The sequence below is a fragment of the Equus przewalskii genome, chromosome 22 (assembly GCF_037783145.1).
Source record: "Equus przewalskii isolate Varuska chromosome 22, EquPr2, whole genome shotgun sequence".
NCBI classification, from domain to species: domain Eukaryota; kingdom Metazoa; phylum Chordata; class Mammalia; order Perissodactyla; family Equidae; genus Equus; species Equus przewalskii.
The window spans coordinates 696,457-708,535 of record NC_091852.1 but is presented as its reverse complement, the minus strand read 5'-3'; the positions used below and the strand labels follow the sequence as shown (position 1 = coordinate 708,535).

The following is a 12,079-nucleotide window of genomic DNA, read 5'->3' as shown; positions in this document are numbered from 1 at the left end:
TGGGGGAGGTTTTTGATTACTGTTTCAATCTCTTTACTTGTGATTGGTCTATTCAGATTCTCTGTTTCTTCTTGATTCAGTTTTGGGGGGTTGTATGAGTCAGGTTTTATCCATCTCTTCTAGATTGTCCAATTTGTTGGCATGTAATTTTTCATAGTGTTGTCTTAAAATCCTTTGTATTTCTGTGATATCCATTGTAATTTCTGCTCTTTCATTTCTAATTTTATTTATTTGAGCTTTCTCTTTTTTTCTTAGTGACTCTGGCTAAGGGTTTGTCAGTTTTGTTTTATCTTCTCAAAGAACCAGCTCTGAGTTTCATTGATATTTTCTACTGTCTTTTTTGTTTCAATTTCATTTATTTCTTCTCTAATTTTTATTATTTCCTTCCTCCTGCTGACTTTGGGCTTCCTTTGTTCTTCTTTTTCTGATTCAGTTAGGTATAGTTTAAGATTGCTTGTTTGAGATTTTTCTTGTTTGTTAAGGTGGGCCTTTATTGCTATGAATTTCCAGATTCTCTTAGGACTGCTTTTGCTGCATCCCATGAGAGTTTGTATGGTGCATTTTCATTTTCATTTGTCTCCAGATATTTTTTGATTTTCCTTTAATTTCTTCGGTGATCCATTGGTTGTTCAGTAGCATGTTGTTTAGTCTCCACATATTTGTCCCTTTCCCAGCTTTTTTCTTCTAGTTGATTTCTAGGTTCATAGCATTATGGTTGGCAAAGATGCTTGATATGGTTTCAATCTTCTTAAATTTATTGAAGCTTGCCTTGTTTTCCAACATATGGTCTGTCCTTGAGAATGTTCCATGTGCACTTGAGAAGAATATGTATTCTGCTGTTTTTGGATGGAGTGTGCTATACATAACTATAAAGTCCATTGGCTGTAGTTTTTCATTTAAATCCACTATTTCCTTGTTGACTGTCTGGATGTCCTATCCATTGATGTAAATGGGGTGTTGATGTCCCCTACTATTACTGCCTTGTCAATATCTCTTTTTAGGTTTGTTAATAGTTGCTTTATGTACTTTGGTGCTCCTTTCTGGGTGCATATATATTTATAAGTGTTATGTCTTCTTGGTGGAATGTTCCTTTTATCATTATATACTGCTCTTCTTTGTCTCTCATTGCCTGTATTATCTTGAAGTCTACTTTGTCTGATGTAAGAATGGCAACACCTGCTTCTTTTGTTTGCTGTTAGCTTGGAGTATTGCCTTCCATCCCTTCACTCTGAAACTATGTTTGTCCTTGGAGCTGAGATGGAAGCAGCATATTGTTGGGTCTGATTTTTTAATCCATCCAGCCACTCTGTGTCTTTTGATTGGAGAATTCAATCCATTTACATTTAGGGTGATTGTTGATATATGACGGCTTAATGCTGCCATTTTATTACTTATTTTCCAGTTCTTCTGCATTTCCTTTGTTTCTCTTCCCATGTATTTCGGACTACCTATTCACTTAGGTGGTTTTCTATGATGGTTTTCTTAGCTTTCTCTTTATTTATCTGTTGTGTGTCTGTTCTGATTATTTGTTTAGTGGTTACCATGAGATTTGTATAAAAAATCTGGTAGATGAGATAGTCTGTTTTCTGACAGCCTTGTATTTCTTTAGACCAAGCCGATTCCATACTTCTCCTCTTCCCCTTCTACGATATTACTGTCACATCTTATTCCATCTTGTGTTGTGAGTTTGTGGTTAAAATGACAAGATTATATTTATTTTTGGTATTTTCCTTCCCTTTATCACTAATGTTATCATTATTTGCTGACCTGTTCTGAAAGAGAGCTGCAATTTTTTAATTTTGTTTACCTATTTATCTCGTTGCTCAAGGCTTTTTAACCCCTTTCTTTTTTTCAGGTATGTGGGCTTTCTTTAGCATTTCTTGTAGGTGGGGTCTTGTGGCGATGATCTCCCGTAGCCTTTGTTTATTTGGGAAAATTTTTGTTTCTCCATCATATCTGAAGGATATTTTTGCTGGATAGGTATTCTTGGCTGAAAGTTTTTGTCCTTCAAAGATCTGAATGTCATTCCAGTCTCTGCTAGCCTGTCAGGTTTCTGCAGAGAGATCTACTGAAAGCCTGATAGGGGTTTCTTTGTAAGTTATTTTCTTCTGCTTTGCTCCCCTTAATATTTTTTTTCTGTCATTGACTTTTGCCAGCTTTAGTACTATATGCCTTGGAGAAGGTCTTTTTATATTGCTATAGTTAGGAGATCTCTTGGCTTCTTTCATTTGTATTTCCAGCCCCTTCCCCAGATTTGGTAAGTTCTCTTTTGTGAGGAAGTTCCTGATGCATTGAACCATCTATCTGTATTTTCTTGTAACTCATTGAGTTTTTTTATGATAGCTATTTTGAATTCTCTGTCATTTAGATTATAAATTTCTGTGCCTTCAGGATTGATTTCTGGGCACTTGTCATTTTCCTTCTGGTCTGGAGATTTAATATGTTTTTTTCATAGTGCTAGATGGCATGGATTTGTGCCTCTGCATAGTGATAATATTTGCAGTTTCCACCTGCTACCACTGGGTGTGGGTCAAGAGCTGTGTATTCTGAACCCACTATGATCCACAGCTGGCTTGCTGTCAGATGATGCTTTTCTGTCTGTGAAGTGCTCTGGCGAGTTGACTGAACTGGATCATCAGGCAGGGGAAGGGGCTCTTTTTTTCATCTGCATGGTCCTGGGGGGCATCCTCACTTTGCCGTCACTCTCTGGTCTCCTGGCGTGCTAGCATGATGAAGACACCCCCACAATAGCTTAGTCAGCTCTGTGTGGGGCTTTCCCACGGTCTATGAGGGAACTCGGAGAGCAAAGGTCTTCCTGTGTATGGCCACCCCTCACTCCTCTCAAGAACTGCATGCAGTCCTGGGGTCCCTGCCATTTGGGAGGCAGAGGAGATCCCCTTACTTTCTTCTGCTTCCTCCTGGGGGTCTAGCACCTTCACCTTCATGTGAATGGCTTCATGGATCTCTCAGGCATCCTTTGTGTTGTGTGGATGTCCTCTGTTGGTATATGAATATCCTTTTCATTGTATCTTAGAGGGGAGAGCTCACTCTGCCATGATGCTGATGTCTCTCTTCCTGATTTTTATTCCTGATTTTGTTAATGTGGTGTATCACATTGATTGACTGGCAGATGTTGAACTATTCCTGCATCCCTGAGATAAATCCCACTTGATCATGGTGTATGATCCTTTTTATATATTACTGTATTCGATTTGCCAATATTTTGTTGAGAATTTTTGCATCTGTGTTCGTCAGTGATATTGGTCTACAATTTTCCGTTTTTGTGCTGTTTTCATCTTGTTTTGGTATCAGGGTAATGTTGGCCTCGTAAAATGAGTTAGGAAGAGTCCCATGTTCTTCAGTTTTTTGCAATAGTTTGAGAAGGATAGATATTAAATCTTTGAATGTTTGGCCAGAGAGGGCATCTGGTGCTGGACTTTTGGTTTTGGGGAGGTTTTTGATTACCATTTCAATCTTTTGTGATTGGTCTATTCAGATTCTCTGTTTCTTCTTGATTTAGTTTTGGGAAGTTCTATGAGTCTAAGAATTTATCCATTTCTTCTAGGTTATCCAATTTGTTTGGCATAGTTTTTCATAGTGTTCTCTTATAATCCTTTGTATTTATGTGGTATCCATGGTAATTTGTGCTCTTTCATGTTTCGTTTTATTTATTTGAGCTTTCTCTTTTTTTCTTAGTGACTCTGGCTAACGGCTTGTAAATTTTATTTATCTTCTCACAGAACCAGCTCTGTATTTCATTGATACTTTCTATTGTTTTTTTAGTCTCTATTTCAGTGATTTCTGCTCTGATTTTTGTTATTTCCTTCCTTCTGCTGACTTTGGGCTTTGTTTTTCTTTTCTAGTGCTGTTAGGTATACTTCAATATTACTTATTTGAGATTTTCTCTTGTTTAAGGTGGGCCTGTATTGCTATGAATTTCCCTCTTAGTACTGCTTTTGCTGCATCTCATAAGAGTTGGTATGGTGTACTTTCATTTTCATTTGTCTCCGGGTGTTTTTGAATTTCTCCTTTAATTTCTTCATAAATCCAGTGGTTGGTTAGTAGCATGTTGTTTAATCTCCACGTATTTGTGACTTTCCTAGCTCTCTTCTTGTAGTTGATTTCTAGTTTCATAGCATTGTAGTTGGAAGAGATGCTTGATATGGTTTCTCTCTTCTTAAATCTATTGAGGCTTGCCTTGTGTCCCAACATAGGGTCTGTCTTTGAGACTGTTCCACGTGCACTTGAGAAGAATGTGTATTGTGTTTTTGGATGGAATGTTCTATATATATCGATTGAGTCCATCTGGTCTAGTGTTTCATTTAAGGCCGCTTTCTTGTTGACTTTCAGTCTGGATGATCTATCCATTGATGTAACTGTGTGTTGCTGTTAATTTTTCCTTTTATGTCTTTTACTAGTTGCTTTGTGTACTTTGATGCTGCTGTGTGAGGTGCATATATATCCATAAGTGTTATATCCTCTTGGTGGAGTGCCCCTTTTATCATTATGCTCCTCTTTGTCTCTCATTGTCTTTTTTATCTTGAAGTCTACTTTGTCTGATATAAGTATGGCTACAGCTGCTTTCTTTTGTTTGCCATTTGCTTGGAATATCATATTAAATCCCTTCACTTTGAGTCTGTGTTTGTCCTTAGAGCTGAGCTGTGTTTCCTGGAGGCAGCATATTGTTGGGTCTTGTTTTTTAATCCATCCAGCCACTCTGTCTTTTGATTGGAGAATTCAATTCATTTATATTTAGGGTGATTATTGATATATGAGAGCTTAATACTGACATTTTATCTCTTGTTTTATGGAGCTCTAATTTATTTTTTGGGGGGAGCTGAGGAAGATTGGCCCTAAGCTAACATCTGTTGCCAATTTTCCTCTTTTTGCTTGAGGAATATTGTTGCTGAGCTAACATCTGTGCCAGTCTTCCTCTATTTCGTATGTGCAACTCTGCCACAGCATGGCTTTGACAAGCAGTGTGTAGGTCTGTGCCCAGGATCTGAACCTGATAACCCTGGGCCGCTGAAGTGGAATGCGCGAACTTAACCACTGCGTCACTGGGCTGGCTCCCACTGGAGCTCTAATTCTTAACAAGAACATTTAATCGGAAGGAGTTGATTATTTAAAGTGGTCAGGGTTCTGTGCTCTGACTCCTTTCTTGAGTTAGTACAGCAGCTCTTCTCCCTCTGCATAACTGCCAGAACCAGCAGAGGAGCCCTGAGGAGCCTGGCGGCAGGTCTGGCCCTACCACAGTAACCAGACTGCTGGCCAGATCCTCACAGCATCCTGCTCTCTGTGAGGACTTTTTTTCATGATTTATATTCAGCTCTTTTTTGGAGGCCTCAACTTTGACAGTATCTACCAGCATATATTGATAAAGATGGTCAGGGAGCCATTTAATCATATTATATTTAAGTTACTGAACTTAAGGGTATGCCGAAGCATTGTAATTTAAAATTCAGAATTTGCATCATGAAATCACAGCTATTTATCACGGTACCAGTCTCTGTCATTATGGTGATGAACAAACTGTTCTTCTCTGCTAAATATTACTCACTGGTTTTCCGTTTGTAACTGATGAATTTTGTACTATGTAGATTTGTATGTGTTCCCATTTACACTCTGGTTAATTGTATTCTGTGAATGAATACTTTCACCTTGATACAGGACCCCCTCCCACCTCCTGCTTTGGTTGCTCCGAGCTCTGAGAGGCCTTACTTGTGAGTTTTGAGCTGTTTCAGTAGAAATGGCTTTTTGTGCACATGGGAGGCCAGAGCCTTTTCATCTACTTTCTTTGTTCTTTTTGTTCTGGGGCACTGTAAATAAAGCTTTGCCTAAAACAAATGTGCTGTCAGGATGTGAAACGTGCAGCTGACATGCTGGGTAAAACTGAAGCTGCTCTTCCTTGATCCACACCAAATTCATCCTCCTTGGCTCCAGAGAGAGCCCTCCTGGAATATTTGAAGCAGCTGGCTTAGCTGAGTCATGGAGCCCTGCCTCAGTAAAGCCCACATCTTTAGTCCTTGTTAATCTTATGGCATTGACGATTTTAGCCAGGAATTATTCCTAAAGTGACATAAGCCAAATCTTGGGGCTACTGTTTTACTTTGTTCTTGGAACTCTCAGAAACAAAACCACTAGAATGATGCCTCTTGTTTGGGTGGAGCTGTTGTTTGCCCAGTTTAGACCTAACCATCACCGTTGAGTGGAGCTGGGCCCTGGAGGCGCTGGTCTCGAGCACGCCACTGCAGTTGTCCCTTCTTCCTGGGACGCTGCTGCGGCCTGTCTGCTCAGGCAGTGGCTTATCTTTTGCCTCTTAGTGGTTTTCTGTGTTTATCTTTTTACCAGAGTGCCAGAGCTCCTGAGTTGTTCTTTCCTTCACCTTTTTAGCATCTAGAGTCCATCTTCCTAAGGCCTCTGCTTTATTTTCATGTGAATCTTTGAAGGTGATACAAACATTAAACATGGAATCTGTCATGAACATATGGCCCAGAGGGGTTGATGTGCTCAGGAGATTTGGCTCCAGTTCCTGGACAAGTTGTAGGAATGTTGAACGTGCTAGCACTTTGGAGATTCTCATCCAAGATCACTGGCATATTTTCTGTAGGTTTATATTTTATTTCAAAGTGAGGGGTTTTTTTTGTTTGTTTTGCCTTACCCATTATTATGAATTGAAGCCAAATCAAATTTGGAGATTTATTTAATATAGTTTTCCTTTAATCAGAGACAGAATTTCTTTGACCTTTTACAATAAAATGTGCTTTCTCAAAGAATTTTAAAGCAGTTCTTAAAAAGCAACTTGAGTTCTTCATCCAGCGTTGCTAGCAACCCTCAGGCCACCAGACTCTGTTGTTTTACCATTACTATATATCTGGAGTCAGCGCTGTTTATTGTAAATTATGCTGTTTTTAACATATGGTATTTGTACAGTCAGCACCCACATTGAAAGGAGTTTCTCCATCAAGTTCTATTCTAGGAAGGTGATATTTCCTTATTTATCAAAATAGCATTTGTGAATTAAAAAAAAGGCAGAAATTAAAACTTTTTAATCTCAGCAAAATACACTTAGATAGAAAACATTTATATCAATTGCTGTTAGGTATGTCAAATCTTACATCTTAACGTGCTGAACTGATAGAAATTTGATGTCACTTGAAGTAATAGTAAGTTCAGAGATGTTTGGATTAGGACTATGACGCATGTTTGAGAAATGAACAGAACCCACCTGGGCTGGAACCAGAGCAGCATTGTTGTCTTCCTCTGCCTAGCCCCACAGCCCAGGAGGGAGACACGTCAAGGAGGGCCACATTCCTGTGTGATGCCGTCTTTGCTCCTTTGCAGCACAGCACTAGGACGCTGAGCCGAATAAGTGTCCATGGAGATGGCTGTGTGTGTGTGTTTGATGCTGTAACTGTTGTTTCAGATGGTAAAGGATGACTATGAGGATGATGCCCACGTTTTCCGGAAAGCGGCCAATGACATCACGTCCCAGCTGGAGATTAATTTTGGTAACCTCCCTCGTCCTGGGCGTGGAGCCAGAGGTGGCCCACGGGGAGGCCGGGGAAGGATCAGAAGGGCAGAGAACTATGGACCCAGAGCAGAAGTGGTGGTAAGTGTTTGTATTCTAAATCCTGGCTGGTTTTCTGAAGGACGTGAGCGGATGAGGATGCCCTGGGCCTACATAGTCTAATTTTGGAGGGTCATCAGGTTCTGCTGTTGATTCCTCCTCTATCTAGTGTGGGTCTGATGTTGGCTTTTGGAACAGTGATATCAGCATCATGGACAGCAGTTGGATACAGACCATTCTGTAGCCCTGGCCTCCAGGGCGATCCACTGTCTGCCATGAGTGCATACTCAGAAGTGGAGAAAAACTCACTCACCTGCATCAGACAAGATCTCCAGGCTTGGGTCCATCAGAGCACCTGATGGTTGCTTCCTAACTATGATCTGATTGTCTGCCCTGTGCCCTTATCATGTCTTCTGGACAGATAAAATCCTTCCTAGGGCTTCAAGGCCTCCTCGTGACCTCCCCAGGCTCACCTTCTCACCTCAAGGCTTTCTTCCCTGCCCCTCAGCCAACACTGTTCTTCCTCTGGTTCTTCAGACAGGCCTCCTCGTCACTCCACGGGCCTTTGTACCTGCTGGTCTTTTGCCACCCCTTGGTCTGCTTACCTAGGATAGGTCCTCTAACCTTACTTCCTCAGAGAAGGCCCCTTTGCTCACATTTCCTTCCAGACCAGGTCAGAGTCCTTGAGCAAAGAATTTTCTTTCTTTCTCTGAAGCATTAAATCATTTGTAATGGTATTCTCACTGGTGTGATGATTGATTGGAGTCTGCTGTCTCTACAATGGACAACAGCAGCCTGTCTCCTTTTGCTCATTGTTGGTTTCCCCAGTGCCCAGCACGAGGTAAGCATCTAGTGGGTGCTCTTCTTACGAACAAATACATGAATACCTATTAGTGGGAGTCGGGCCAGCGTGGGCCGCCACGCCAGCCTCCTGATGATGGAGCGGGGGCAGCCTGTCTGTGGCTGGTCTCGGAAGTCTTCCTTTTGCTGCTTGATTGCCTCTCTCCAAGGAGCAGGCCCTGGGAGGAGTGCCTGTAGTTTATTGTACTGACGCAAGAGCAGAAACAATATAATTTCCGAGTACATTGGAGGCCAGATTGGAAAACGGATCTATTCTGGGAATTGAAAATAGACACTTGCTCCTTTCCAGCAGCAGGGCTCCAGCCACCGTAGCGCTCATTGCCAAGTGTGGTGACCTGGCACCCACATGCTTCCACCTGCCTGCTCCTCCCCTGCCACCCACCTGTGCTCCTCCAGCTCAGAATGAGCCTGCCCTCAGGCCCCCGCCCCTCAAGCTCAGGTTGCAGTGTTTCGGGATCCCTGCTCTCATTGCTCATGCACTGAGGCTTGTCTCCAGAACCTCCTCTTCCAGAAAACCTTACCTGACTGTCATGTGTACTTTGCCACCAAATTGCATTGGATGCCCCTCCTGTGGGCACATTGCCAGGCCACCTGTTACTTAAGTCCCCACCCTGGAACTTGCTCAGTGTGGTTCTCCCCCTAGCCCTGTGAGCTCCCCCAGGGCGGACAGTCTTTAATCATCCTTATATATCCCTAAGTAAACACTGGATGAAGGAAGTGCCAGATACAAAAAGGGTCACTCAGTAAGGATTTGTGGGAGGGAGGGAGGGAGGCAGGTGCTTCCAGCTGTTTTGCAGAGGGGACAGGAGTGAGTCTGAGAAGGGAGAGGTGCCCTTCTGGGACCGGCCCCCTATGTGGGCTCCGCGCAGCACTCACACTCCTCCTTCCTCTGGGGACCTGCCACTCCCCTCCGTGATTGGGCTGCCCCGCCTTAGCTCCGTGCCCTGGCGGAGGAGAACAGCCCGGCATTTCACTTAGGCCTTGGCTGAGGGGGAGTGGGTGGGATGATGGTTGGTTCAAAATGTTTCTTCTCTTTAGACACAAGACGTCGCTCCAAACCCAGATGACCCTGAAGACTTCCCTGCCCTGGCTTGAGAGAGCCTTATTCCCCGGCAACGGCAACAGGCAACAGCACGGCGCACCTGCGAAGAGACTTTGCTTGCTGTGGGGAGAGTCAGACTCTAAGAACAATAGATGTTGCTTTTCCCCGTGTAGTGTGAATTCGTTGCTCTTTTTTGGCCTGGGGGGTGTGGGCCAGGGATTTCTCCAGACACTTGTGGGCAGCAGCTCCAGTCAGAGGGTTAGTCTGGCACTTGCCCAAGAAGGTGAATGGTGATTATTTTTTTATTTAAGGAATTCCAAATGAAGTTCAGAAATAATGTTTAAAATGTGTACAGAGATTGTATTAAATCCTCCACACAAGCATGGAGAGTAAAGTAAGTTGTAAAATAGAATCTATTGAGACTACTAAGTTGTATAGATACGAAGGCTGTGTCCTTTAGTGCTACGGAAACGCATAGAACCTGGACCATTGACTCAACGCGGGCTCAGCCTAGCTTTCCGAGAACATGAAATTTAAATGCAGTTGTACTGTTTACTTGTAAATGTTATACTCCTGGAATTTTTTTGAGTTCTGGTTTTCCTTTAACCAGTAATTTTAAACAGCTGTTGCACAGTCACTGGTTACCAGTGTGACAGAATTAGAGAAAGCATTGATTTTTTAATGGTGATTTAAACTACCTCGTGGTTTCTGTGTGTATGCACACACACACACACACAGGATAAATGTGCATATTTAGTGTTTGGGTGGCTTTAGGATGAGTATTAAGTATATGATTTTAAAAATCATGTTATTTAACCCACCAATCAAAAGAGGTCCAGGCAAAAGAGTATTACAGCTTAAAACCACATCCTTTGCTCCCTTGAAACTAGTGTCAGAATCCAACTACCACGTGCAAAGGCCTTCCGTCCTTGTCCTGGGCGTGACTTGTAAATAATAGGAATCGACTGACTGCTGCTGTGCGGTTTTCCTCACTTGGTCCTCACACTGGTTCCGGTTCCTGCTTCCTGCCTTTGGTGACCGTGTGGGGCTAGGGGCTCCCTCAGGGGTTCAGTCACTCACTGAGTTCCCCCCTGACCAGCAGAGCTGAGACCTCCAGAGCCTGCGCTGTCTCAGCTGAGCTGCCTGCGAGGACAGTGCCCAAGACAGGGCAGGGCTGAGGCAGCTGTAACAGCTTCTGGAAGCTGGGGCTCTGCTCTTCCCACTTCACTGAAGCAGCTGCGGGTAACACTGGCCTGCTGTCACACAGTTAATATTAAGCTTGTGTTGGAATTTGTACCTTGGTCCCAGGATCTGCCTTTTCCCGCTTTGCTATACTGTTTAAGATGGCTCTGAACTTGAACCCAAGTGTAAATAAAGGTTGGTATTCCCTCCTAACTTTGTGTATAGAAAGCTGAATCCTTTTGGTTACACCCAGGTCAAGAGAGAAGAATGTGGGAAAGGCCACAGTGGGAAGAATCCTACTTTGTTGGATGATCAGAGCTGAACCCGCAGCCACGTGTAGACCAGTTAAGGACGTTCACTGTGGTGACGGCCTGCCTTTGGTCTCATTGTTAATATCTAAGTACCACAGTATATTAACTGCTCGTTCTGTTCCCTCTCCCTGCAAGGGACGCAGGGACCGAGTACCCTGGTCTAGGTTAAGTCTCCTGAGAGTGAATGTCGGGTTCAGCCCCGGTAATCAGCTGGTGCAACATGAGGCCGTGTCATTACTGAGCGGGCTCCAAGCTGCCGTGTGGTCATTTCGCCTTGCGTTGGCTCTGAAGATGGGCAGAACAGAGATCCCTTTCAAGAAAACTCCCCTTAGTGTTGTGAACGACACTTGACAAGCCCACAGTGCTGGGCCTAATGTTGTTCGCAGACGCTGCGTCCTTCTGAAACACGCCGAGGATTCCCGCCCCGGCGAGCGGGCTCGGGGCCTGTGGTCGGAAACGGTTTGGGCCGCGGGCTACTGCTTCGAAGCCTGCGGTGGGCTTTGCCCCTCAGGGCCGCCTCTTGCTGATTCGGTGGGGCAGATGGACATGGGGCTTTCGTCGTGTGGTTGTCCACAGCCCAGGGAAGACAGCAGAAGCAGAGGGCCGAAAGAGGGAGGAGGCAGGGGGTTCCAGATCAGAGTTCCTCCGCCAGCCAGAGCCCTGTGTGGACACTGCCAGGAGGCAGGCCCTGGTCGGCTGGTAACACCAAGCAGATTAACCGCACAACAGAAAACCAGCCTGTCAGCCCCCGAGAAGCGAAGGACAAGCATGTTTGATTCCAAGGACAGGGGTGCCAGCCCCAGGCCGACTGGATCCCTTCTGAAATGGGAGCGCTCCCTAGGCCTCTGGCTGCCACGGGGCGGCGGGGGCCGGAGCTGTGGCTGGGGCGACGTCCTAGGGCCGCCGGGCCCTCCTGCAGCTGGGGGGGGGGGGGGGGACGGGCCTCGCCAGTAGGGAGGGGTGGCCCCTGACCGCGGTCGCCCTGCAGGCAGGAGGTTGGTGCCCGCCTCAGCTGGATGAAAAACTGCCCGCGGGTTTCCCCAGGTCCGGGAGGGGCCCGAAGGCTCGGGGAGCGGCGCTGGCTGGGGAGCCTCAGGAGCACGGGCGGCCACT

At 44.6% G+C, this 12,079-nt stretch overlaps 1 protein-coding gene across 3 annotated transcripts in view; it reads left to right on the top strand.

The window, feature by feature from the left end:
- Nucleotides 1–10,868, top strand: part of HABP4 (hyaluronan binding protein 4) — a 40,220-nt gene extending 29,352 nt beyond the window's left edge. For all 3 annotated transcript variants that reach the window (XR_011531783.1, XM_070590698.1, XM_070590697.1), the window contains 2 exons: nucleotides 7,427–7,612; nucleotides 9,470–10,868. Coding sequence is in view for 2 of the 3 variants with exons in the window: in XM_070590698.1 (XP_070446799.1) it covers nucleotides 7,427–7,612; nucleotides 9,470–9,526 (243 nt within the window). In the remaining variant the exon portion in view is untranslated. The remainder of the gene's footprint in view (nucleotides 1–7,426; nucleotides 7,613–9,469) is intronic.
- The last annotated feature ends 1,211 nt before the right edge of the window (nucleotides 10,869–12,079 follow it).